This window comes from Benincasa hispida, chromosome 3 (genome assembly GCF_027475165.1).
Source record: "Benincasa hispida cultivar pf3 chromosome 3, pf3_genome.v1.1, whole genome shotgun sequence".
In the NCBI taxonomy this organism is placed as follows: Eukaryota; Viridiplantae; Streptophyta; class Magnoliopsida; order Cucurbitales; family Cucurbitaceae; genus Benincasa; species Benincasa hispida.
Genome location: NC_143480.1, coordinates 3,704,125 through 3,731,706, shown reverse-complemented (window position 1 = coordinate 3,731,706; position 27,582 = coordinate 3,704,125). Strand labels below are relative to the sequence as shown.

Here is a 27,582-nt window from a genome sequence, read left to right as displayed (position 1 = left end):
TATATTATTATATTCTCATAAAATATATATATTAAAAAAAAACTGAATAATTCTTATCCATTCCAATCCATTTCTCTCAAAGTTACAAACCGCCCCTTCTCCCACCCCCAACAAAAAAAAAAAAAAAAAATAAATAATAAAACAGAAAATATTTTTTAAAAAAAAGAGGGTGGAAGAAGAGAGTTCTGCAAATTTCAATCATCCACATCAACAGGGTATTGAAGATTCAGATTTTCCGACCCAATCCCTTTTTTTCTCCATTTCTCATCGGCGATTTTGTTCAAGCATCGATCTCACCGGGTATTTATGATTTTCTACTTGGATCATTTGACTGCATGCTTCAATCATTGAGAATAACAAAAATCTTCGATTTGATTACGTTTTCTTTCCCATTTTGTTTCTGGGTTGTTTCTTTTGAATTCTTCCAATCTTTAGCAATCCTGTTTATTTGGGTATAGATGTTGATTGAGCGTATTTTTCGAATTCTTCTCCAGATTATACAGGAACCCTCTTCCTGTTAGCGATTCATTATTATAGGAAACTTTTGAGCTTAGTTGTATTGTATCTGAATGTATCTACCACATTTAATGTTTGAATGTTGGGAGGATGTAATTTTCTGGGGCTTTTCTCATTTTGTAAATTATGTTTCCATTTCACCCGATGGAAGAGTCCCAAAGTTTTGCTTGTATTAGAGCTGAGGAAACTTTAGGGAGGAAATAATAGAAATTTCAAGTCAATTCTGGTTGCTAATTTTTCTCGTCATTGGAATGATCGCATCTGAGGTTTTGAAAAACTCTTCCAATTTCGTTTTCCTTGGACTGAGTCGCTTTTGGCATGTAATCCTCCAATTAAATTCAAATTATACTTTATTCTACTCTATCTTTTTTCCAATTACTAATCTTATGTGTTCATTATCAGAAGAAACGTTACTGTAAATTTATATCTTTTTAGAATTGTGTGTATCTGTGTGTGTTTTTGTTGGGTTAAATTATTCAAGCGGCTTGTTGAACCATAGGATTTGTTGGATGATCGTCTATTACTGGCGGAGCAATGAATAATCGCACAATGGAACTTGGGAGGCCTGGCTCAGGTGGTATCCTTACTAAAATTCAAGAATCAAACTATATATGAACCGATTAAACTATTTTCTACACATGCATAAATTTTATCTCTTGTGGCCTTGAAAATAATGTTAGGCCTTTTATTGTCTTGTGCAGGCAAAAGAAGATTAAGGGACCTATTGCTTCTAAAGGATAATCGCTTTTGTGCAGATTGTCGCGCTGCAGATCCTAAATGGGCGTAAGTTTTGTTCAATGGCTTGCCAAACTGAATGAAATGTTATACCCTGCTGGAGAACTAGGAATTATTAGCTAAGGATGTGAATGAAAGGACATAATGATTACATTGTAGGCAGATTATTGAATTGGATTTAGATATATTGTATCTTAGTTTCCTGTTCTGCTAACCAGGCCTTTTCTTTTAATCTCAATAACAGTAGGAGGATGTTCTTTTGCAGGTCAGCAAATATTGGAGTTTTTATATGCTTGAAATGTTGTGGTGTTCACAGAAGCCTTGGTACACATATATCAAAGGTGAAAAAAAAAAATGGTTGTTGGTTCCACATTATGTGGAAAGGTTATCACCTGATATGCACTAGTCAACAATTATCGCATGAGAATAATTCTTTTCTCCCGCAATTTTTATCTCTCAATAAATTTCCAAGCATATTGAAGCTCTTCCATTGGGGAGGTGGGCTTTGCATGAGGGATGCGTTGAATTTGACTTTCAAAATTTCTTTGGTTTTCACTTCCAACGAACAGGCTATCTGTTGTGTAAAATATAAACATGCTGTCTATAATTCCTTTGTTTCTTACTTCCATGTATATCTCTTGCAAGATATTTTTCAAGTTCTTAATTTTCATTTTCTATTAACATTACAACAGTGTACATATTTTTCTAACATGGTTATTTGATTTGGACCAGGTGTTATCAGTGACGTTAGATGAATGGAATGATGATGAAATTGATGCCATGATAGAAGTTGGAGGAAATTCTTCTGCAAATGCTATTTATGAAGCCTTTATCCCTGAGGGATATTCAAAACCTGGACCAGATGCCACCCATGAACAACGTTCAAAATTTATCCGGTTAGAAATGATTGAATCACGGTGAAATGTATACATGTTAAGGGACTCTTGTTTTATTCATCTTCTCTATAGCGATGCACTTGTTGACTTGACTTGCCTTTTTTCTATTAAAGTTTAAGAACGAATACTTATTACATTTGTTATTTGTTTCTGGTCTTTTGTGGTATTATTTTTTCTGGTCCTTTATAGTTCCTTAAATTATCAGCATATTATTTTTTTTGGATAAGAAACAATTTCATTGATGTTTCAGCATATTACTCATCAGCATATTACTTTGAGGCATTGAATTCAATAGGCAGGCAATAGTCAACTATGTTAATAATTTCAACAGAAACCATTCAACTAATGGTCACTGCAAATAATTTCACACTTTGTGTGGTTCCTTTATTTATTTATTATGATTTTTTTTATTACAGGTCCAAATATGAACTTCAAGAATTTCTGAAACCAAGCTTGAGAATTTTATCATCCAACTCTGCCAAAAGCAATATTCAAGCAAGCTTTTCTGCAAAGATCATGAATAGTTTTCGTTCAAATTCTTCACAAAAATCAGTGAGTTCTTGCTATACCTTTTCGTTATTAGTTTTCCTTAAATTATATACCTTCATTAAGGAAAACAGCATCATCATAGGTCATTGTAATATTTCACACCTTTTTTCCTAAAATTAAGATTGGAGAAGAAATACCCCTTCATGCTTGGTTACCATATAAACATTTTTAGGGCATGTTTACTTTCTAATGTGGAAGTGTAAATTAGTTTTTGACTAATGGTAATGACTATCCAGCCTATAGTAAAGTTTCTTATTTTTTTATTTTAAAAATTTTATATTACTAAAACTCTGCTATCTCTGTAATTTAAAGCAATCACAGGAAGGTATGGTAGAATATATTGGATTATTGAAGGTCAAAGTGATTAAAGGAACAAACTTAGCTATCAGGGATATGATGTCGAGCGATCCTTATGTAGTCATGACTCTTGGACAACAGGTTAGTAGTTTTCTCACTAATTTTCCTTGTGAACATCTATTTGTACATTGTTGCCATAGATTTTGATCACGTTAATAAGTGATGATTGTGATATTCTATCACCTTGGTGTAGATGATAACATTATGCTGTTTTTTCTTTTAGACTGTCCAGACAAGTGTAGTCAGGAGCAACTTGAATCCTGTGTGGAATGAGGAACTGACGCTATCTGTACCTCAAGGTTTTGGAACCATAAAGTTGGTAAGTCTTTCTAAAGCTCTTTCTACATGGTCTCCCATAATCATTCTAATCTTAACATAATAACTGAAGTTTGTTTCCCATCGATTAGTTTAACTACCATCTGGAGTTCTATCTTCTATCTATATTCAGTATGCATGAAACATTTTGTATGAGATGGTAATATACCTGTCATCTTGTCCGGATGGCAAGTGTGCTCTTAGATACTTGTCGATATCAGATCTAGCACACATCGGTTAGTGGAAGTAGTACCCATCTCCCAATTCTGGAAAAAGGGCATATTGATATTTGGTTGAAAATTACCTGTTCCTCGAGTTATTTTATCTGCAACACACAATATAGGACATTCTCTGTTCAAATTTTAAGCCTAAAAAGCTGCCCCTTGCACTTAGTAATTTGGGATAACTGACATCTTATACGCCGGCCATTAGTATAGTAGCAAGACTGCCTATTCTATTGGTACTAACGTATCTTTCTTGCTATTGAAATCATGGTTTATGTGAATGGTACATATACATCTTGCTAATATGTATAACGTTATGTTAATTGCACAAGAGAATGCTAGAGGGAAATTTTAGTAATCTTCAAAGTTCAACAATCTCCTTACCTGGGTTTTCCTCTGCGGAAACCATGATCGCCATATGACCTGAAAGGTCATTTTCCTTTTATTTTCTGATGCATTACTGTGGTCCATGATGATCATATGACCTGAAAGATCATTTTCCTTTTATTGTCTGATGCATTACTGTGGTCTCCGGTGAAGTTCATTGCTCTCGGTTTGGCTATTATCTTTGATCTCTTATTACCAACAATTAGACTCGTTCTTTTTTTCTTTTTTCTGTTTTTTTTTCCTGGATACTTTCTGTTGTTTTGTCAGCTTCTCTTGTCCAAGCTCCTTTCGTGATGGCCTCTCTCCCTCTCTCCCTCTCTCCACTTCTCTTTTTTTTATTGCCCACTTGTACTCTTTAGTCAAATTGACAAATCGCAGCTTGCTGATTTATTAGAATTAATGTGGCATCTTCTCTAATTATGATGCACATGACAAATTAATCCATCACATTTCACATATCATATGTGTCTGCAATGCAAACACATCAATGGGGGTGACACAACTCTACTTTGTCAAAATCTACTGTAATTGTTATTGACATTACTCTACTTGTCACCAAATTGCAGCAAGTATATGATTACGACACATTTTCAGCAGACGACATAATGGGAGAAGCAGAGATTGATCTCCAGCCCTTGATAACATCCGCGATGGCATTTGGAGATGCTGGAATGTTTTCAAACATGCAAATTGGAAAATGGCTGAAATCGCACGATAACGCTCTCATAACCGATAGCACCGTTAATATTGTTGATGGGAAGGTGAAGCAAGAGATAGCTCTCAAGCTTCAAAATGTGGAATCAGGAGAACTAGATCTAGAGCTAGAATGGATGGCTCTTGAACAATAGGTACATATAAATCCCTCCCAATTTTATTAAAATACGAGTGGTTAGTTATTTGGTATAGTCATTGGTATTGTGTATTTTTTTTCCTTTCTTTTATTTGTTTTTCTTCTCTATATTGGGCCGAAATTTTTGCCTATCCATACTTTGTGGTCAGTTGTTGTAATGCTTTCTGTTCTCAAAATCTGATCACTACTTTCACTTGGTTTGTCCTTGTTCTAACCTAAGTATTCACTACAACCCCATGAAATATGATGGTTTGAAAACCATTGGAGTTGAAACTCAACTTAAACCTCTGCATTTCAATTCTCAGTGTTCTTGTTTACGTTATGAGCTCTTTGATTTTCATGTTTTTGAAATTTGACTTCAATTTCACGTGTTTCTAATGATGTATAAAGATCATTACTAAATGAAAAACAAAATAGTTATCAATTGACTCAATTTTTTTTACTCGAAATTAAGTAACCATCATACTTAATAGGACAAATTGCAAAAATCATCCTTGAAGTATGATAACGATTGTAATAACACTCTCAAACTTTCAAGTATAAAAATTGAGTTTTCAAACTTATATAAATTTTAAAATTTGATCCTTAAACTTATAATGGTTATAGAAATTATATTTCATATGATAAAAATTGAACTCTCAAACTCTTATACAATCGTTACAATTTGCACCATGAAGTAAGTTTTAGAATCCAATTTTAAAACGTGCATTAGTTTAAGGACTTAATTTTTATGATTAAAAGTTTGAAGGTACAATTAGAATTATCACCCTACTCTTAATAAAATATTGTTAACTAGTATTCATCACGATCACTGCTAAATCAATGTCCATCTGTCCCGATTTTAAAAGTTGACACCAAAAGCTTCAACCTTCAGTTTATCATTCATTCTTTTGAGAAGGGAGAGTAATATATAACGAAATATAATAAAACTTCAAAATGATTCCATCAATAATCAGGTATAGTGTCTCTAATTATTTTAATTTCAAATCTTATAAGATTTGTTTGAAATACTGTTTAATATCTCCAGTCCCCACACGTTAACATAATTACATGTAAAATGTAGTAGAGAATATTATTTTCTTATGAGAGTAGAGATTCCCAACAAAAGAATTAATGACAATAAAATTATCTAACTTTTGATAATGAATATGACTTCTCATACAAAGTAAGAAAAAAATTAGAACCGGAATTAAATTCTTTTTTTTAAAATCTGTGATATTATTGTAAAGTAGAGGTGCCATAATTGTGATTATCATATTTATTTGTGATTATTATTTGTAGATAACGGCAATGATCTTTGATTTTTGACCTTATAAATGTAGAATAATGTAGAACCCACTAATAAAGTCACACCTGTAATTCCACAAGCCGCCGTCGCTACCAATAATGCATTTCTTACTCGTTTATCTCCACCGTCACGGTGGGTCCACCATCCCGGCGACTCGCTCGAATTCATCGTCTTCGGCAACGGCAATTCCACTTCCGGTGTGGGCGATGATATTCCTCCGAAAAACGATCGCATCTCCGGCGAAGATTTGTCTCCAGCCGGCGGAGGGCTCTGAAACTCCAATCCGTGCTCCGACGGCCGTATCTCCAGCGCTGCCGCGATCGCGACGATCAATGGCAAGAACGCGACGATCGCCGCCACTGATTTGATCGGAATCATGGTCGCTGATTCCTTAAGGGTGAAGCGAAGACTGGGGGTGGATTTGGTTGGCTATGGCTAGTGGTTGGATTATAAGGGGGAAAGGAAAAATAAAATTATGAAATAGGGAATTGATTGAAGAAGAGGGAAAGAGTGATTGAGAGTTGTTAAAGGACAATGATGGGATGAAGATTGGGATTTGGCGTAGAGGGGAAGCATACCAAAGCGCTTTAAAATCTTTTTTCGTCTGTTTGGTAGTTTGGAAAAAAAGGTTTGTGCAAAATGCCATAAGCTCAAGCATCGCATTTCTATGAGCCAAATAGAAACAACATTTTCCGGACGACCCATTTACAAAAGTCTTCATAATTAGTGATCCATCTCCATAGAATGATTCGCCCCACCATCGTATGAAATCTATCTAGTCTATAATTTTATTATTTTTTCATATAATTACCAAATAAAAAGGTTGATTTTGTTTTATTTTGGTCTAAAATATATAGTTTTGATGTCTACTCTTTCAATAAATTTTAAAATTAATTCATTTAATTAGTTTATTATTGACATTTTTCAAAGAAATTGATCTCTATTAGCGGAAATGTATTCGTATTATCTTTTATCTTTTTATTGCATGAAAAGTATTACTATTATGTCACTAGGTTTGATAAAATTTGATTTTGGAACAAATTTAAGATTTATTAAATTGTTGAACTATAAATAGACAATTGAAAATATAGAGACTATCACTACAATAGAATGAAACTCAAATAACATAGACCAAAATGATATTTTGAAAAATAATTCTACACAAATATTAATTATTTAACTTTTATATACAAAATTGGTAAATTCACCTACAATTTACCAATTTCTATATACAAAATTAGTAAATTGTACACACATACCTAACTTCCTGCTATTAATTATCCTCCATATCAAAACACAGACATTATTTATCTTAGACATTTAAAATTCAGATATTCAAATCTCAGATATTTAATATTTATACTCGTGAAATAATGTCTACGATCCAAACGGATCTAAGTGTCTGATTTTTAAAGTTTCTCACAAATTAACATAAATAATGTTATTTTATTTACATCATAATAATATAGTATAATTCTTTTAACAAATTATAGAAGATAGAATCATAGAATATAAAATAAATAATCCACGATTATTCCAAAATTATCTATTTCACTCGACAAGATTTGTAGCTTTGTACCAACTCTAATAATGATTTGAAAATTTGATCCATTGACTCGAATATAAAAATAATTGAGACGTTGATTAGAAATTTATTTCTGAAGTCGTCTTTATTTAAAAAAAAATTTTAAAACTAAGATGTTAGTTTTTTTTTAAATTTTAATCTGTATTTAAGTTAACTTCTAGACGATTTTCAAATAAAAAAAAAAACAATCAATTTATTTAAAAATATAGAAAAATTTCACTATTTTAAATAATTACTCTTTAATTTTTTCTTAAGAAAAAAAATTGAAAAAAATATTCGGTGCCCCAGGAAAACAAAACAAAATTTTAAATTATTATTTAGTTTGTGGAGTTTTATATGCATCTTTTTTCCCCGCTAAACTTGCAAATAGTTTTTTAAAATTCTTTAATATTAAAATATTTTGTGTTGTCATTCAACTTCAACTTGTTGACATGTATCAATATGATTTATTGCATGTGGGTTTCAAAACTTTTTTTTTTAATCTAATTAGCATGAAAATTAAAATATAATTTAAATTGAAATATAATTATCATTCAGTTTCTTACGCTCTGTTTAGTATCTGTTTTTTTTTTAAAAAAAATTAAGTCTATTTCATTCTTACATCTTTGTAAGTACAATGATTAAATTTTTAGTCAAATTTTAAAAACAAAAATAATCTTTTGAAGGCTACTTTTTTTAGTTCTCAAAATTTGGCTTGGTTTTTTAAACCATTAATGAAAACTAGATAACATAGCTACGGTTCCCTATCAATTCCATGTAAAGAAATTTGGAGGTAGAAGTAGTGTCTATAGACTTAATTTTAAAAAATAAAAAATAAAAATAAAATGGTTACCAAACAATGCTTCAATTTTCAAGTTTGTTTTTATTTAGTCGATAATGTTCAAACATATGCCTAATAAGTCTCCTAAACGTTTAATTTTGTATATAATAATTCTTCGAAATTTCAATTTTGTATATCATATGTCACTGACAAATTTAAGTTTTTTCACAAACTAACTCACCTATTAGATATAAATTTTCATTTTACGTCTAATAGAATGTTAGATTGTCAATTGTATATTTAATAGGGATAATTTTAAGAGTTTAAATTATTAAATACTAAATTTATAATTTTAAAAGTTTATAGAAAGAAAATGATCACAAACTTAAAAGTTGGGACACTAAATAATTGATTTAACCCATATTTAATTATTACAAAATCAAATATTTTTGTTCCATTATCGTGCCATGTGCTTGTTGTTTTCTCCAACTTTGCAACTATGTATAATAAATATAAAACATCGAATCTTGAGGAGGATTGAGCATCATGAAGCTTTAATAGGAATTGACCATTTTTCTTCATAAATCACCATGCCCTTTATTTGTTATATTAAAAAAAGGTTTGAGAAGTGTTTAGAAAGTGGAAGTAAATTGTATAACATAGGTATTCAAAACGTCACGTTATTATAATATTGGAGACAGTCTTCTAAATTTTAATTTCTATATGTAGTTTAGGTTCTGATTATAAATTTATATGATAATTACCTACTCTTAGAGTAGAGAGGGGATGGTATTTGGATTATTGTATTGATATTATGGAATTTTTTTTTCATTAATTTGTGTGTTTTGTTTTTGTTGAGATGTCTTGAATTTGTTTGTTGGTGTTTCGAATAATTAAATATGGAGTCTCGTATATTTAATTTTTGTAGTTATTTACGATTATGACCCTAGGGTTTAAAGTAGTGTGCATATAAACTTTCTAATCCTAGAGGCGTCGTTGGTGTATTTAGAAAACATTATCTCTAACAATACTGTTCTCTATTTGTCCCGTGGACGTAACTAACACACCGTTGGTGAACCACATATATCTCTGTGTTGATTCTTTTTACGTTTTTATATTCTTTAGTTGTCGATTTCGTAACAATTTTAATTTGGATGGTATATTTTTGGAAGTTTGAATTCATTTTTTGTTAAGTGAAATAGGAAATATCATTTTATTATCATGCAAATTGTTGGTGTGGGACATTCACATGCATTTGTCGTCATTGCAGGTCTCTCATCGACTTGAGAGCGAGCCCACTTCTTTTGGTCTTGTCTCACTTTTCGAGCCAACATGCATGAAAGTTCCTCACATCAATGTGGTATCGAGCCTATAACATTCTTGTGACTAAGTTAGTACATAAAGTCTATAGTTTAACTAATTAAGCACACAAAAGTAAGGTTAAGACTCTTCTTGGAATATTACTTACTCTTTTTTCCCATTTTTATTGGATCTTTTTCAAGTCTTTTCGCTTGGATTCAGCTCGTCTACTTGCATCTTCATGACGTTTTCGCTCAAAGGATTTTTTCTAATTATTCTATTCAAGACATTTATTTAAATTGGAATGGTTTCAATTTCCCTATTTGGTTTGAGGGCCTAAAAAATGGAGCTCGTCATGGACTAGTTTTCCTTGAAGATAGTTAAAAGATGCTGATTTTTCAGAGTTTGTTCAGATTTTTTTCATGCTTTTATGGGCATTTAGTGGAGCTTCATCTTGAATTTCGAAATTGGAGTTTTGGTTTCATCTGGAAGATTATAAGTTATATTGCTATTCAAGTACTTGACAGTTCCGGAAGCCATAGCTAAAGAAATTTTCTAAGTTGTTTTCTCGTAGGCAAGTTGGAAGATCTTGTTATCACTCTTTCATCTTCATTGGGAATTCAAAGACTCCAAATAATTTTTTTTAAGCTTGTTGGTACTCAAATGAAGCCTCATTTCTATTTGCTTTGGTTTATGGTTGTCAAAGTTAGGATTGGTGTCCTAATTCTCCCGGAGTCTCGTTGTTTGTAAAGATACATATTGTTTGATGAATAAAATAATCGTTATTTCATTCTGGTATTTACTCGTATGCAATAAACAAAGTTCATTGGTTATCTTATGTGAACTTAAGCATCTATATGTGATATACAAGTGGATCATGTCTTAAGTGATGACCTAAATAGGTCTGTAGTATAAGGATTAAGGTGGGATACCTGATCCTGGTGACACTACGGATATGGCTCACTTTGTAGAGGTTTGCAAGTGTTGTAAACTACTATAGACGGTAGATCCTGACCATTCATGAGGAGACGTATGCGCGGGGGTGTCCTATACAAAGAGTTTGTATAAGACCGGACCATGAGATGACTAGACTCTGTATATAACGCCGTTGATACTAGAGACTTACATCTCACCTAAACGACCATAGGTGACACGACCTCAATCCTGAGTGTTTTGAGAACTCCTTCCTTTGAGGGCGGTCATTTGATTAATATGGGTGAGAGTGGTCAAATTGCCAACTCAACATGCCTACCTTTTTTGGGACTTGTCTAATCTGGGAGCTGGGAACTCAATCCACAAGATGGAATTCACTCCTTTTTCGAAGCAGGAATAAGTAGAGAGATTACTCCCTTAAGGGCTGATTCTGGGGCTTGAACATAGTGGCCACAATTTCTCTTTGGAAGAGAGGACTCAGTCATAGTAGGACTATGACTTATGTTCATTAGAGGAATCAGTGGTACTTAAGGAGTTAGATGTAACTACAAAAGCATAACGGTTATTGGCAGAGCTGTACTTACGAGCGATTTGTGAAAGGTTGTCGCACTTCTGATTGGTTAAGATGGACACATAATATATCTGTGGTAAGGAGAGTTCAGCTGTCAGTCTTTAGTGGAGTCCTGACAGTTAACGAATGGTGGATCCCGTGACTAAAGAGTTTTATCAATTATTCACGTACTGTTGAAGTTTCGAGCTACAGGTTCATAAGGTCTCCCTGGTAGCTCGATGGATTCAGTTGAAGATCAGTTCTTGGTGTTGATTTGACATGTTCAAATTAACAAGAGGTAATTCGATTATATATGATATGATCAATATGGCGTATGAAATACATCTAGTGGAGGATTAATGTAAATGAGATTTACATTAAGTACCATGGAATAGGAAAAGAACTATGGTTTATATGTTTCATGAGATGAAATATTAAAACTAGGTTATAAATATATTATGGTAAGTTGGTTATCATTTATATTTATTATAATATTAATTATTGGATAATTAATTTTTTTCTCTAATAACCAATTGAGTGGGAGGTTATTGGTGGTTTTATGGTAACTGTGATAAAAGAAAAATTGTTTTCCTGATTTTACTAAGTTTTGGCAAATTTTTTTTGAGATTTCTCTCCCAGAAAGAGAATCTCACGAAAGTTGTCAAGTAAATACGATTTACTAAGCGACAGCTTGACTAAGGTAAACAATCTTGTAGTGTTTTGTAAGCAACAAATACAGAACTAAGAGATGAGCTAAACGATCGCTTAGCTTTTGCTAGACGTTCGCTTAACTTTTGCTAAACGATTGGGCATCGACCTATATGATAGGTTTCAACCATCTCCCACTTGCTCAATCATTTACACGATTGTTAAATCCTCCATCTTCTGCCTTAAACCAAGTCCACACAGAGCCTACCCTCTGGATTCTCATACCGAGAATACCAAGGTAGTCTTCTTGGTGGTGTCATATTCAACTCGACACCGTCGAGGTTCTGTGGAGGCCATTCGTGCTGTTGGGGAGTTCGTGACCGAGGCGATTGCTAAGTTCGAGTGTGTGGTGTTTGTGTTGTGTAGCAGTCGTATTGTTCGAGCGTTCGAGGTTGCTGTGTTAGAGCGTTCGTGATCAGGGAGCGTGGAGACGAGTCTACAAATGTGTGTAGAGATTTCTCTTCTTGATCATTTTAGTTTCATACTATAATTTTTGTATTGAATGCATAACCGTATGTTTTGTTTATGACTGTAATTGTAATGTTCATACTGAAGGAACTCTTATTCAAGACTACCTATGAGCGGAAGTGGATCTTTTTAATTCATTGTGATAGAACTACCACATATACATTCAAAACATACTAATATGCATTCATAATGCTAAAGAGATCAAGAGATCATACCAGATGAAAATTTCTTCTTCACAGTGAGTCTAAAACCCAACCGTCTACCTCGAACAATCACCACTTGGACAGAAGGAAACAGAGATGACACCACCATTCAGAGCCCTCAGTATTCTTGGAGTGAGAATTCAAAGTGTGGGATTTGTTCGGATTTGGTAGAGGGAAAGAAGAAGAGAGACCGTACATAATAATCAAGCAAGTGGGAGATGGGGTCTTCTATTGCATAGACAAGATGCTTGATCGTTTAGGTGAAGTATACGATTGTGTAGGAAAAAGTAAGCGATCATCTAAACGATCGTGTAGGAAAGGGTAAGCGATCGTCTAAACGATCGTTTAGTAGATATCGGGAGCTAAACGACCGCTTAGGAAAAGGTAAACGATCGTTTCGTTAATAACGCGCGAAGGTGTAATCGGTAAGCGATCGCTTAGCAATATCGTATATGTAAGCGTTCGTGCAAGCACTATCATATAGGCACTGATTTTCCAATCGATGACACCCTTTTTAACACAATGTCCACGTCTCCATGCTTAACACATCGTCAGCTATTTATGCATCTCAAAGTGATATTTCAATACATCCATCCATTATTTAGAACAGAAGAGACACCGTCCCATTTCCTTTATAACCGTCCAATGAATGTGATCTCATCATATTCATAACATATAAATTAATATCATATATTAATTATTATATTTTTCTCCACTAGATATAAATCATATTTATATCCAATTTCCTCCAAATTAATGTATCGCATACATAAAGTTAATTATATCATATTTAATTAACTCGTTCAATTATATCATATATAATCGAACTCCCTCTTGTCTATTTGAACATCTCAAACTGACCTAAAAACTGACTCTCAACTTATATCCAAGCTACCAAGGGGACCTTATGGATGCTCGAAGCTCCAACGATACGTGAATAGCTAGCTAAACTCTTTAGTCACGATATCTACCATTCGTTATATGCCAGACATTCCACTAAAGACCGACAGTTAAACTTTTCTTGCCATAGATATATTTCTATGTCCATTGGATATAACCAATCATCAGTATAATGACCCTTCACAGATGCTCATAATTATAGCAGGCCAATTTACCGTTTTTCCCCTGTAATTACATATTCCTTCTTAAGTACCATTGATCCCTCTAATGAACAATACAATATAGTCCTACTATGTGTGAACACCTCTCGGGCCATAAGAAGGTGTGTGGCGCCACATCGTTCAAGCCTCGGGATCAGCCCTTAAGAGAGCAATATATCTACTTACCCTTACTTTGGGAAAGGAGTGAACTCCATTTTGTGAAGTTGAGTTCCCAGCTCCCAAATCAGACGAATCCCCAAAATGGTAGGTTTGAGTCAGCACTTTGGCCACTTGCACCCTGCAAATCAAAGGACCGCCCTCAATGGCAAGAGTTCCCAACTCAGGATTGAGGTCATGTTACCTATGGTCATCCTAGTGAAGTGAAGTCTCAGTTATGAACGGAGTTATATTACAAGACATTAACACTTCGAGGTCAGGTCTTATACAAACTCTTTATATAGGATGCCCCCGCATGTCCACTATACGAATGATCAAGATCAGACCATCTTTGACAAGTCACAACATTTGTAACAATTCCACAAAGTGGGGCGTGTTCGTAGTGTTGCCAGGATAAAGTTTTCCTCCTATATCCATATAATACAGACTATTTTGGTTGTCACTTAAGACATGATCCACTTTTATGTCACTACATACATGCTTAAGTTACATAAAGACAACTAGGGATATTAAGTTTATTGGTTTGTGTAAAATAAAAAACATCTAAATGTGCAAAGTCAAGAAGTGAAGTAAATATTATATATATTATACATCACAAGTGTTCGTACAAAGTTGTTTACAAACTGTAGGACATGAGACTTTAGGGCACAAACTTCAACAATCTCCCACTTGTCTTAAAGCGAAGTGGGGAGTACAAGTAAACAGGTACAAAACAATAAACTAGGGCATAAAAACCCAGTACAACAAAATCTCCCACTTGCCCTAGTCCAGCCGCGGGTGGTCCTGTAGACCCATGCTCTGAAGGTGACCCTCAAGCACTGTAGCCAGAGCCTTCGTAAATGGATTAGCAACGTTTTTCTCCGAGGTGATCTTCGTGACAATCACGTTTCCTTGATGCACTATCTCGCAGATTAGATGATACTTCTGCTCTATGTGTTTATCGCGCCTATGACTCTTGGGCTCCTTGAAGTTTGCCACAGCACCACTATTGTCACAATAGAGGGTGATGGGCCTAGACATATTTGGAACAACTTCCAACTCTGCCAAGAACGTTTTAAGCCAGACAGCCTCTTTAGCAGCTTCACAAGCTGCTACGTACTCGGTCTCCATCGTGGAGTCGGCGATGCACCCTTGCTTAGTGCTCCGCCACACTATAGCTCCTCCATTAAGAGTAAATACTGACCCTGAAGTGGACTTTCAAGAGTTCTTATCAGTCTGAAAGTTAGAGTCCGTGTATTCAGTAAGGATCAAATCTCGAGACCCATACACGAGCATGTAGTCCTTTGTTCTCCGAAGATACTTGAGGATGTTCTTAACTACGGTCCAGTGACCCTAGCCTGGGTTAAACTGATACCTACTGACTATTCCCACAGTATAGTAGATGTCTGACCTAGTGCAGAGCATCGCATAAATTAAACTGCCAACGACAGATGCATATGGGACCCGTCTCATATCCTCAATCTCTTGAGGTGCCTTAGGACACATGTCCTTAGACAAAGTGACTCCATGCCTAAATGGTAGTAGGCCCTTTTTGGAGTTCTGCATTGAGTACTTGAGCAAGATTTTGTTAATATACGATGCCTGAGACAGTTCTAGCACTTTATTCTTACGATCCCAAAAGATCTGTATACCCAGAACAAACTGAGCCTCTCCCAAATCTTTCATTTGGAATTGGGTCGCTAGTCAGTTCTTAACTATAGTCATTAGACCTACATCATTCTCAACGAGTAGTATATCGTCTACATATAATACTAAGAAAGCTACTGAACTGTTGACTATTTTCTTGTAAACACAAGGTTGATCAACGTTTTGGTCAAAGCCATACAATTTGATCGCAGCATCAAACTGAATATTCCAAGATCAAGACGTCTGCTTCAGCCCATAAATGGACCGATTCAGTTTGCAAACTTTTTTCTCTTGACCTTGGGCAATGAATCCCTTGGGTTGACTATGTAAATGGTCTCCTCAAAATTGTCATTCAGAAAAGTCGTCTTGATGTCCATTTGCCAAATCTCATAATTATAATAAGCTGCAATGGACAGAAGGATGCAGATCGACTTTAACATGGCAATAGATGAGAAAGTCTCTTCATAGTTGACTCTCTCCACCTGGGTATAACCCTTTGCCACAAGTCGAGCCTTGAAGGTTTGCACCTTCCCATCAATACCCCATTTGCGCTTGTAGATCCATTTACAACCTATAGGTCTTACCCCTATCAGGCTAATCTGCAAGATCCCATACCGAGTTGAAGTACATCGACTTCATCTCGAGATTCATGGCTTTGACCCATTCATCCCAGTCAACATCCTTCATTGCCTTTTTATAGGACAACGGATCCTCAATGTTGGTATCTATCACCATAGCTAGGATTTCTGTGAAACCCAGATAGCGATCAGGCGGGTTCGTAACCCTCCCACTGCATCGAGGTTCCCTCAACTCTTGAGGTGGAACTGACCTACCAGATGAACTATCATTAACAATTCTGGTTGATGACGCAGGTTCTTCAACAACTATTGTTGAAGTTTCAGTAATTTCTTTGGAAAACTCATTTAACATGACTTTACTACGTGGACTGTGCTCCCTAATATGATCCTTCTTTAGGAAAGTAGCGTTCTTGGAAAAAAACACCTTGTTTTCGAACGGATCATAAAAGTAACCTCCTCATGTACCTTTGGGGTAGCCTACAAAGAGGCACAACCTTGATCATGATTCCAACTTCTTGGGATTTGCCTCAAGCACATGTGTTGGGCAACCCCACATACGGAAGTGACGTAAACTAGCCTTACGCCCGTTCCACAACTCCAGAGGTGTTCTTGCAACACTCTTAAATGAAACATAGTTGAGAATGTATACTACAGTCTCCACTGCGAAACCCTAAATCGAGTTTGGTAAGGAAGCGTAACTCATCATCGAACGAACCATGTCCAACAAGGTTCCGTTTCTCCTCTCTGCTACACCATTTTGCTGAGGTGTACCTGGTGCCGAGAGTTGGGGAACAATTTCATGTTCTAATAAATAGTCTTGGAACTCAGAATCCAAAAACTCTCCACCTCGATTTGATCGAAGTGTTTTTATTCGTCTATCTAAAGCATTCTCAACTTCGGTCTTAAATAATTTGAACTTTTCAAAAGATTCAGACTTTTGTTGCATCAGATAGACATACCCATATCTTGAGTAATCATCAATAAAACTGATAAAGTACTCATAGCCTCCTCGAGCTCGCACATTCATATGATCACAAAGGTTAGAATGTACTAATTCAAGAGGCTCTTTGGCTTGATAAACTTTTCCAGTAAAAGGTCATTTAGTCATCTTACCTTTAAGGCAAGATTCGCACACTGGTAAATAATTTTCCTTTAACTCGCTTAAAAGGCCATTCTTCACCAATATCTCAATCCTATTGAGATTGATGTGCCCTAATCGAAGGTGCCAAAGTCGGGCATTTTCTTTTGGAGAAACTCGTTGGCGTTTAGATTGAGTTATGAGATATTTAAACATCTTTATATTATGAAAGGAACTTAAGGCTAAAGGTCTTAGCACATACAAGTTATTTTTCAGTTTAGCTATACAAATTTCAACACCATTCTTATGAATAAACACTTTATTCAATTTAAAAGAAATAGTGTAATTGTATTATAACAGACACTTTACAGAAATAAGGTTCCTTTTTAGTTCAGGAACTACAAAGACATCTTTTAATATAAGAAACCTATTCTGTAAAGTAAACTGGATGTCTTCCACTGCCACAGCTGAGACGACGTATCCAGTGCCTACTCACAATGTCATCTCACCGCCTCCAACTGTCACCAGGATCTAATCCCCTGGAAAGAAGAACATACATGATTAATGGCACCCAAATCTACTATCTAAGCAGAATCATCATTATTCACTAAACAAGTTTCTAATACAAGAAAATCATATTTACCTTTGTCTGCCTTGGCCTTAGCCTTGGCAGCCTTCTTTCCCTTCAGATAGCGAGGACAATCTCTTCCAGTGTCCATCCTGGTTACAGTAGAAACATTTTCCTTTTTCAACTGGCGGTGGATGCTTCTTCTGGGCGACAGGTGGCAGGTTAGCAGGCACATTCCTTTTCCCTTTACCACCCTTCTTCTTTTTCCCCTTTCCAGAGTTAGAAGTTGAACATGCAAACTTTGTTCCTGAGGTCGAACCGCGATAGAACTTTTTTAGAGGACGAGACAACATTTGACTCACCTCCCTTTTTCTCCTTACTTTTCAGCAAGGATTGGTAAGTGATGCATTGTGAATATGATGAAAGAATGGTGTATATTGCGATGGTGGTGTATGCGTTGTACATGCAAGTTTTCATTGCGAAATCTAAGTATAAATCCTACTAGGTTACCTGGTAAGCCTAGGGTCGAACATAGGGACTATAGAGACAGTATGCGATGGTGATTTTAGATTCCTTTGCGGTAACAATCAAAACAATAAGTTGGTTGGTATGTTTGTTTAAAATGTAAATCTTATGCGGCGGAATTGAGGAAAGAGTGATAACAATGAAAGTAACAATGAGTATATGGGGAACGGGTTGAGAAGGGATTTAGCTAACACTTCCTAAGATTGCGTTCAAGCTATGCGATCATGCTACACACACACAACAACAAATCATCTTCCAATGCAAATACCATAGTTCCTATTTCTAGGACGCATGCAATATATACGATGATATCGATAGGACTTATTCCTAAGTCTCTATTCTTGTATAAGCGATGATGAATGATGCACACATACACAAGGTGACCACATACTATCATATCCTATCTCTAGGGTGCATGCGATGTGTTAATAGCAAACAGAACTTATTCCTAAGTTTTTATCTTTTGCTTATGCGGTTCTAATCTGACTCTCCCAAGCCTAGATTCTAATCTGACTTTCCCAAGCCTAGATTCTATCCTTAGACCACCCTCTCGAGCATCTCTAAAGGACGAATGATGCATACATAATACAAGATGATCGCATAAAGTGAAGATTTCAGGTTATGCTAGCTAAGTGCTACTCATCCCATTCGACAGTTTAGTTACTCATGCGTAATGTAAAGAGAGTGAACAGATGTAGAGATGCAAATTCCATTTTATAAATAAGATCAAAATACAGAATGACAATAAAAGATAGGAATAGTGAGCTTGGTAGCAATGTCTTGCTTACCAAGGCATTTATACTGTGTTTTTTTTACTCTGCCCAAAAGAATGTTCTTACTTCCGCAAGAGTCGACCCTCTCTCTGTTTGCAGCGCCTCCCAGCAGTCTTCCGATCTTCTCAAGAGTGATCTCTCGGCATCCTCAATTCTTCACTTGCCTCCGCCTTCTAAGTGTAAGAAAACTATGAACAACGGCTAACTATCTTCTATATGGAAAACTTTATATATGGCTAATCTCCTTTATCGATGGTGGCCTTCGATATTTATAGAGATCAAGGTGAAGAAGCTTTTCTCTCAAATGATTGCACTGATGGGATGTCATTAAATCTCTGTCTGATGTGTCGATTAATTGTCACCGAAAAGTTGAGTGTACTTGCTATAGTGTGTCATTAACGGCTTATCAACTAAATTCGGATTCGACCGTCATCAGCTTTTTGTCCCATCATGATTTATTAAGCTTTCACCTTGATGTGCCATCTCTATGTGGCCACCTTCTTGAGCAGATCTTCGCGAACGCATACGATCACATAGCTTTGCGGTCGCAATCTTCTAATGCGTTCGGATGTTGAATTCCCTAGATCGCAATTCTACCTTGCACCAATGCATTTTCCTGCACAAAATACATAAATTAGCTGCTTTAATGCAATTGGCACATGTGAACGCAATGTTCTCAACTTAATGCTTTTGGACACGATTTTACATAATTTTTACCATCGCAATCTTACATTATTTTATATCTTTGCATTGTAATAATGTGCATTTCTACCAATTATCAGTAAGTCTGCAACTCGTTGAGGATAGTGGTAAGGGAGTAGTCCACTTTGTTAAGAATCGTATTGCTAACAAAATGGAGGAAACTCTCCGACAATGAATGCAGGATAATGCTAACCTGAATGCCCTCATCGATTTTAGACCCATTCATCTCCGCCACGTTAAAGTGGATGTTCGTTGCTATCGTGAGATGCTCTAGGAGTGTATTGTATAAAATAAATTGGAGAAATAATTTATAAGTATAATTGATGCGTTTATGCCTTGGTGCGTTTAAGTAATTGTAACGCGTTGAGGCGTTAGTTATATGCACAGAAATGCACACAACTCTTTCTAATGACGTTCAAGTTTTCCTAAACTAGACCCAAGTATAAATCTAATTTAGGTTCCTGGAAAGTCCAGGGTCGATCTCAGGGATTCAATTAACCAAATGCAGATCTTGCATTGTATCTAATGTAGGGGTTTTCCTAAATGAATATGAGAAATATATTATTTACACTAACTTGCTGTGCCTGTGCAAGAATATACAAAAGAATTGAGTGGTGAATGATGGATCATGTGAAAATGGGATTTAAGGTAGGTGGATGCGTCAGTCTAAGATGAATGTATACAACTAAGATGTGATGTGGATGAGATGAGATGATTTGCTTATCTTTTTGTTTATGCATTAGACCTCATTCAACACTTCTCAATGCGAATAACATACAAAGTCTATCTCTAGGGTGCATGCGTTTAACACAGAATGCAAGAAACACCAGTAAGTTTATCTCTAGCTGTACTAGGCGTTCTACTTGATGCAACTTAGTTATTCTTTCGAACAATCTAAGTGAAAGATGTCTTTACCAAGTTGTCAAGTTGGCTTAAGTGTTAGACTGAAGTTATGCATAAAGTATTAATGTTCAACATAAACAAGAGATAAACTATAGAAAGTATGAGGGATTAAATATATGAATTTTATAAAGAAACAAGGAGTCTTTACAAAAACAATATTCAATCAAATGAAATGAAAGCGATGAATAAGAAGGAAACTGAGTCAAGCCAAAGAATACAATCTCTTGTAGTTCTTTGGCTCAATCTCGTTGTGTACAATCACTTGTATAGGCAGTGGATAGAGTATCTTTCTCAAGAGTAGCTTCCTCTGCTCCCTGACCGGCGGTGTTGGTGGTTTTCAACCCTTTTGATCATCTTAACACCACGACACAGCTTCTACAGAACTAAGATTATAACTACAATTTACAGAGAGTAAGGATCTTGATGATTTTCGAACTCTTTAACTCTGGAGGGACTTCATCTATTTATAGGCGTTGGTCACGTCCACTTGGTGAATGGGCAGCATTAAAGTTCATGCCCTGGTCAGCATTAAAGTCCATGCCCTGGTTAGCCGCCTGACTCTCGGAAGCTTTTCAGACGCCACCTGCTGCTTGGAAGCTTTTTAGACGCCGCCTGCTGTAGGTGCCCATACTTACAAGTGGTGATGTGACACAATCATCCTGGAACAATGAATCTTCTCTGCGTTGAACTCCCTCCGTTGCATGGCCCATGCGTTAGATCGTTTCCGATAACACTTGTCTAATGCGTTAATGTTAATCCTTGCGTTGAAATCCTGCAATATAGTGCGTTAGTGCCGTGATATTTAGTAATAAAACTTCTTTTGCATGAATTTGCTGATGTTTGAATAAATCCATGCGTTTTTACTAAAAATGAGGAGAGTTTATCATTAAAAACCTTAATTGTTCCAACTTCAGAGCAAAAATAACTTGTATTTCTACAAGTTATCATCACCCCCAAATTTGAACAATGCTTGTCCTCAAGCATTCCAAAATAATTCTTTGTTATCTCTTCTGTCTTAAGTGTGCAGAGTTCACCTCTCATCATATTCAGTCATAAAGCAGAGATAAGGGTTTGGAAAATATAACTTAGATTGACTCTTTTCTTAAAAGGACGAATGTTTAATTTCCGGTGCAACAAGCCTTGTATCACAACTCCTTTCATTTCTCAAATCATTCCCATCTTTTTTAAACCAGCAATGCGTTAGATGCTCTTTGTAAAATAAATGCCGGATAAAAAGAAAAAATTGTGCACTTACTTACCCATGTGTTATTCCAGGTATCCCACTTTCGTTTTGGCTTGCCCCCACGGGTGTCATGTGAGCATCCAACTACAGGTGAGAACCCTTCACAACTAAACTCATATCTAATATCCGTGCGTTTTCAAGATATAAATTTTTTTTCTTCAGACTAGATAGAGGAGTTATATGGGACGCGTTGGTCTAGGAGACTTAACTTCGTTTTGGCTTGCCCCCACGGGTGTCATGTGAGCATCCAACTACGGCTAAGTGCCTGTTCTAACTAAACTCATGCCATTTAAGGTTTTTTCTTTTGAACTAATGACATAGGAGTTGAGTTTAACATTCTTCTTATTTTGTTCCATTTTTCTTTATGATGTATTCGTTTGATGCGTCTTAACTCGGATTTTCCTCATCCCCAAATTTGGGATGAGTATACTCATCCCAAATTTGGAGACGAGCTAAATCCTCATTGCTAAAAGAGAAACAAAATTTCAAAAGGCTTTGAGAATCTGAAAGGAGTTTTAAGACTTAAAGCTTGCACGCGTTAGAAGGTAAACTTAATCTTTTTTAGAGAAGTTCAAGTCTTGTTGATTTTCCTAACGCCTACTCTATGCTTCTGATTTCATATAGTTGATATCATTAAGGTTAGGCCAAGCACAAGACTTAACATCCAAAGAACAAAAATCAAGCATGCCAAGGTCAAACACAAGGAGCAAAATGATAAGGAATTCTCATTCATTTTCATAATTTCACATGAATTAAAAAAACAAGGCAAGAAGATGCAAAAGAACAATTAAATCAAAATACACAAAAAAAAACCCAACACCCCAAAACTCTATTGTGCTGGCGCGTCGTCTCTGCGTTCTTCCTCAGGGTTTTCATCCATGAAGCGCAAGGGGTTTCTAAGATGAGCAGGTAATGGGGGCAGAGCAAACATTCCAACCAAGTCCTGATTCATGTATTGTGTTGTGTAAACAAACTGGTCTTGCATCTATCTTATTTGTTGCCTTAAATAATCCCTTAGCACCCGATTCTGCTGCTGAAGACCTTCTATAGACGTGGCCAATGGTTTGAGTTGTTCACTGATAAACGTTTTCAACTCTTCCAAATCTGCATTGCGTTGAGGTGTTGGTTCATCTCTTCCAACTGGGTCTTCAAAAGTTGCTACGTTTGACCCTAGCCCAGTTGGTCCAAAAATTATTGGAGGAGGTACAAAGTTGGGAATTGGACTTGGTTGGGGCGAAGAAAGAGAGAATAAGGGATGTCCTGATCCATCAGAGTTGGTTCTTGGTGCGTTTGATCAGGATTCCCTTCTGACGGGGCCAATGGTGAGTCATGGGAAGTGAAATCAAGGGCTGGCTGCGCTTCTTCAGCCAGAAATTCAGGCTCAGCTTCATGTTCTTCATGTTCTGAAGCTTCATTGCTATGTTCAACAATTAGAACGCGTCTTCTTTTGGGGGCGCATTTTGATGTTCGAGGCTTGGGTGCCACTTCCTTGGCGGGTAAGGCAGGTTGATGTGGCGAACCACAGAGTAGATGCCTTACTAACTTCATGTCTATTAAGCTATCGACATCTTCATGATCATCCCCCAGAGGGATGCCTCCACGTTCGCACAATACACAGATCAGCCATGGAAAGTAGAGTTGCCCTCGTGGCTTAGTCTTGATGGCTTTGATCTGATCCATTTTAATTCTTCCAATGTCCAGAGGGATGCATTGCATAACGCAATAAGTAGCCAAGACGCGTTCTTTTGATAATGTCTCATCATGCATTGTAGGCATGATGCTACGTTTGATCAGGTAATACCAAAAATTCGTGTTTGGAGTTAAATTCCTAGAAGCCAACATTTTTTCCCCATTTCTCGATGTTTGCCATTTGCTTCCAGGGTTGGCTACTGTCCTTAACGCATCATCTAACTGACTTGACGTAGGCTGCTCCAAGATGCGATTTCCTTTCGCGTCTGGGTTACTGTCGTTGTTGAACACTTCGTTTATTTTATCAGCTGAGAAGTGCACTAACACCCCATCAACAAAAGCAGTGTTCTTCTCCATATCGAACTGACTATTGTAGAATGTGCGGACGAGGTTGGGCCAGATACGGGTGTGCCTAACGCAAAACTGATTCCATCCCAATGCCTTTATTGTCTCAGTTATGTAAATCGGCAGTGGGTGGCGTTCGGGGAAGAAGTCCTTTTCTACTAGTATGTCATTAAACTGATGCTTTCTTCCCGAAGTCTTCTTAGGTAACACCTCGATTACCTTACGTTTCCCGCCGCATACTCTTTTGCTTCCCTTGCCAATTCTCTCAATTCATTCTCCAATTCCCTTTGGAGATCAGTCTTCCTTCGCCTTTGCCTTGCGGGCTCGTAGTTTTCCAATTCTTGCTCTAATGCATTGTGCCTTGAGCTGTTTTCATGCGTTGCACCCTCACGTCTGAATGCAGCTTGCTCATCTTCTTCTCCCTCCAATATCAATCTTCTTTTTCTCGATACTGTTTTTGATTTTAAAGGCCCTTCATTCGCATCGGATGAGCGTGGTTAAGACGCATCAGGGCCAACTCTGCCTTCTCTATTTTCTTCTTCCCTTTCTTCTTCTTCCTCCCTTTTTTCTTCTTCTAGTTCCTCTTCAAGCATCATCGCGTACCGCTCCACTTCGTCTAACTCAAGTGATGCGTTAGGTAGGTCTGAATGCATCACTTGTTCTTCCTCTTGACCTTGATTGAGGGACGCCAAGATTGCATCAAAGACCTCTTGCTCGTCGAGTCGAGCCAGCTCTGCCAACTCTTCAAGATTGCGCTCTGACACAGGATTGTCAGAGGGTGGTATGGGTGGAGTGAATGGAGGGGTGCCCACTGGGGTGTGAGGCGTCCCAGGGGAAGATATGAGGATAGGCGAAAGAGATGGTTGGCTCAACGCGTCCGATTCCACGGGATAGATGGTGGCCAAGGGTTCGATAGAAAGTGGAGATGGTGGACGCACTGCTGGTGACGGTGCATTGTGGGCATAGGCTGGGAGTGGGTTGTGTGTTGCACCCAACATAGTGATGTTAGGGATAATTGGTGGTGGGGCAGGCTTGGTGTAGGGTTTGGATGCGGCCGTAGATGACGGACGCGTCCTTGGTTTTGCCGGTGTCTTGGCCCTTGGCTTGGAGGAAATTTTGGGTTTTTGTTGAGGAGTTTTAGTTTAGGTTGAGGGATCTTGGTCAGAGGGGTAATGGTGGTTTTTGAGGCTTTGGTAGGGAGTTTCGTGGGGGCTGAGAAAGGTTTAGAAACAGTCGGCCGCTGGGAAGAGGTAGCGCTACCGTGTGTGGGTTTTAAGATTGAGGAAACACACGAAACAATTATGCAATTCTCAATCATTCAACAATGCAATGCACAATCGTGTAGGAAGAAACAAGAAAACACTTTTCTTTTATTCTTTTGCCACAAAAACAATAACCACCCACTAAGGTGGTTGGAGAGAAAAGAGGGAAGTTATTATTCAAAAGAATAAAATAATATAAATAAATATGATAACTAACCTATCATATTATATTTATATTAAATTATATGTTATATCAAATATACCATATAACCTATAGTTTTAATATTGTATCATATACAATATAAAGTATAATTTCTTTTCTCTATTTTATGGCATTTAATATAAATCATATTTATATTAAATTTAACAACTATGAATCACATTCATAGAAAATATATTTGAATCTTATTCAAATATTTATTTCCTCCCATAAATTATAATGTATCAAATACAACATGACAATTATATCATATATAATTAAAAAAAATTGATTATATCATATATAATTAAATCACTCTTAATAATTTGAACAATTCAAATTAACCCAAAAACCGATTCTCAACTAAATCTTTTTGAACTACCAAGTGGACCTTATGGACCTGTAGCTTGAAGCTCCAACGGTACATGAATAATTAATTAAACTCTTTAATTACATTATTCACCATTCATTAACTGTCGGGCACTCCACTAAAGACCGACAACTGCACTCTTCGCACTACAGATATATTTTTGTGCTCATTAGATATAACCAATCAACAATACAATGACCCTTCATAAATTGCTCGTAAGTACAGTTGGGCCAAATTATCGTTTCACCCCTATAGTTACATCTAACTCCTTAAGTACCACTGATCCCTCTAATGAACAATAGATCATAGTCCCACTATGATTAAACCCCTCTTGAGCCAGGAGAGGGTGTGGCACCACAATTTTCAAGACTCGAAATCGGTCCTTAAGGGAGCAATTTATCTACTTACCCCTGCTTCGGGGAAGGAGTGAATTCCATCTTGTGCAACTGTGTTCCCAACTCCCTAATCAGATGAATCCCCAAAATGGTAGGCTTGTTGAGTCGGCGATCTGGCCACTCTCACCCATACAAATCAAAGAACTGCCTTCATCGGCAAAAGTTCACAACTCATTCAGGATTCAGGTCATATTACCTATGATCATCTTGGTGAAATATAAGTCTCTGTTATGAACGGTGTTATATAATGAGACTAAACATTTTGTAGTCCGATCTTATACAAACTCCTTTGTATAGAATATCCCCACTCGCATGTCTAATATATGAATGATTAGGATCAAATCTTTTGTAGTACTTTACAACAATTGTAACACCTATAAAACGGGCCATACTCGTAGTGTCACTAGGATAAGGTACCCAACCTTATCCATCTACTACAGACCATTTAAGTTATCACTTAAACATAATCCACCTGTATGTCTCCACATATATGTTTAAGTTACAACGATAACCTTGGATGTTAGTTTATTGGTTTGTGGTTAATGCAACTAAAATATCACATATTTTTATAGACAAAATGAATAAAATATCATATATTATTAATCACATAAGAGTTTTTTCGTACAATGTTTACAAACTGTAGGACCCTACGAGATTTAGGGCATCAACCCCAACAAGCCTCAACCTCGATATATTCAGTATAGGCTTCAGTCCAACATCTGTCTAATGATTTGTAATTCTTTGTCAAGGATGAGCTTTTAACTGCATGGTGTGTTACTTCTAAAATTACATAAGTTAGCTTTTGCCTCGACTTCGTCCATCTTGGACTCGGTCTCAGCCATCAAATGCTCGTCTCGACCATGAAATGCTTGACCTCGACCATCAAGTGCTCGACCTCGACTATCAAGTGATCAATCTTGGCCATCAAATGCTCGACCTTGGATATCAAATGCTCAACCCCAACTATCAAGTACTCAACATCAACTGAGCTCTGCCTCAGTCATCCATATATATTTGTCCAGTGGTTTTTCATTGCTTTCTTTTATCGTTCTTTGGATGAAATTGGCTTTAGCTTATTTTCCTTGGAATCCCCTAACTTTTTGTCAGATTTGAAGTCATCTTATGAAATTAATTTGATGCATGCCTTGGAGATCTTGTTCAATAGGGAAGCATATTCCCTGTAACTTTTGTTTTTTTATTTACATGGAAGCATATCCCTTATAACTTCTGCTTTTTGTTTGATAAGGAAGCACATCCCCTATAAATCTGCTTTTTGTTTAATAGGGAAACATATCCTTTGTATAGCCCCTTATTCAAGAAACATTTTACTTAAAAGGAAATGTTTGATTGAGTATAAAATTTTAATATCTTGAAGAAAACAATTCCTCCTTAGATGAATTTGGCTTGGTTGGTCGCCTCGGCCTCG

At 36.4% G+C, this 27,582-nt stretch overlaps 2 protein-coding genes across 2 annotated transcripts; one reads left to right on the top strand and one right to left on the bottom strand.

Moving 5' to 3' along the window:
* The first annotated feature begins 22 nt into the window (after positions 1-22).
* On the top strand, positions 23-5,113 carry ZAC (Calcium-dependent ARF-type GTPase activating protein family). The gene is made up of 9 exons (XM_039026008.2): positions 23-300; positions 1,016-1,090; positions 1,218-1,299; positions 1,517-1,592; positions 1,984-2,147; positions 2,564-2,699; positions 3,009-3,134; positions 3,277-3,372; positions 4,546-5,113. Exons 2-9 carry the CDS (start codon positions 1,051-1,053, stop codon positions 4,825-4,827), a joined length of 1,002 nt encoding a protein of 333 aa, XP_038881936.1. The 5' UTR covers positions 23-300; positions 1,016-1,050; the 3' UTR covers positions 4,828-5,113.
* LOC120073270 (uncharacterized) lies at positions 2,451-6,807 on the bottom strand. The gene is made up of 2 exons (XM_039026009.2): positions 6,183-6,807; positions 2,451-3,693 (listed from the first exon to the last, which is right to left on the bottom strand). Exons 1-2 carry the CDS (start codon positions 6,493-6,495, stop codon positions 3,569-3,571), a joined length of 438 nt encoding a protein of 145 aa, XP_038881937.2. The 5' UTR covers positions 6,496-6,807; the 3' UTR covers positions 2,451-3,568.
* Between the last annotated feature and the right edge of the window lie 20,775 nt (positions 6,808-27,582).

What these genes read in the sequence shown, in the direction of transcription:
- ZAC (XM_039026008.2), top strand. Translation starts at nt 1,051, where the DNA reads ATGAATAATCGCACAATGGAACTTGGGAGGCCTGGCTCAG. An exon ending in CAACGTTCAAAATTTATCCG is followed by an intron (nt 2,148 to 2,563) that starts GTTAGAAATGAT and finishes TTTTTATTACAG; the next exon opens with GTCCAAATATGAACTTCAAG. An exon ending in GTTTTGGAACCATAAAGTTG is followed by an intron (nt 3,373 to 4,545) that starts GTAAGTCTTTCT and finishes ACCAAATTGCAG; the next exon opens with CAAGTATATGATTACGACAC.
- LOC120073270 (XM_039026009.2), bottom strand. Translation starts at nt 6,495, where the DNA reads ATGATTCCGATCAAATCAGTGGCGGCGATCGTCGCGTTCTTGCCATTG. An exon ending in GGCGGCTTGTGGAATTACAG is followed by an intron (nt 3,694 to 6,182) that starts GTGTGACTTTAT and finishes TGTGTGTTGCAG; the next exon opens with ATAAAATAACTCGAGGAACA.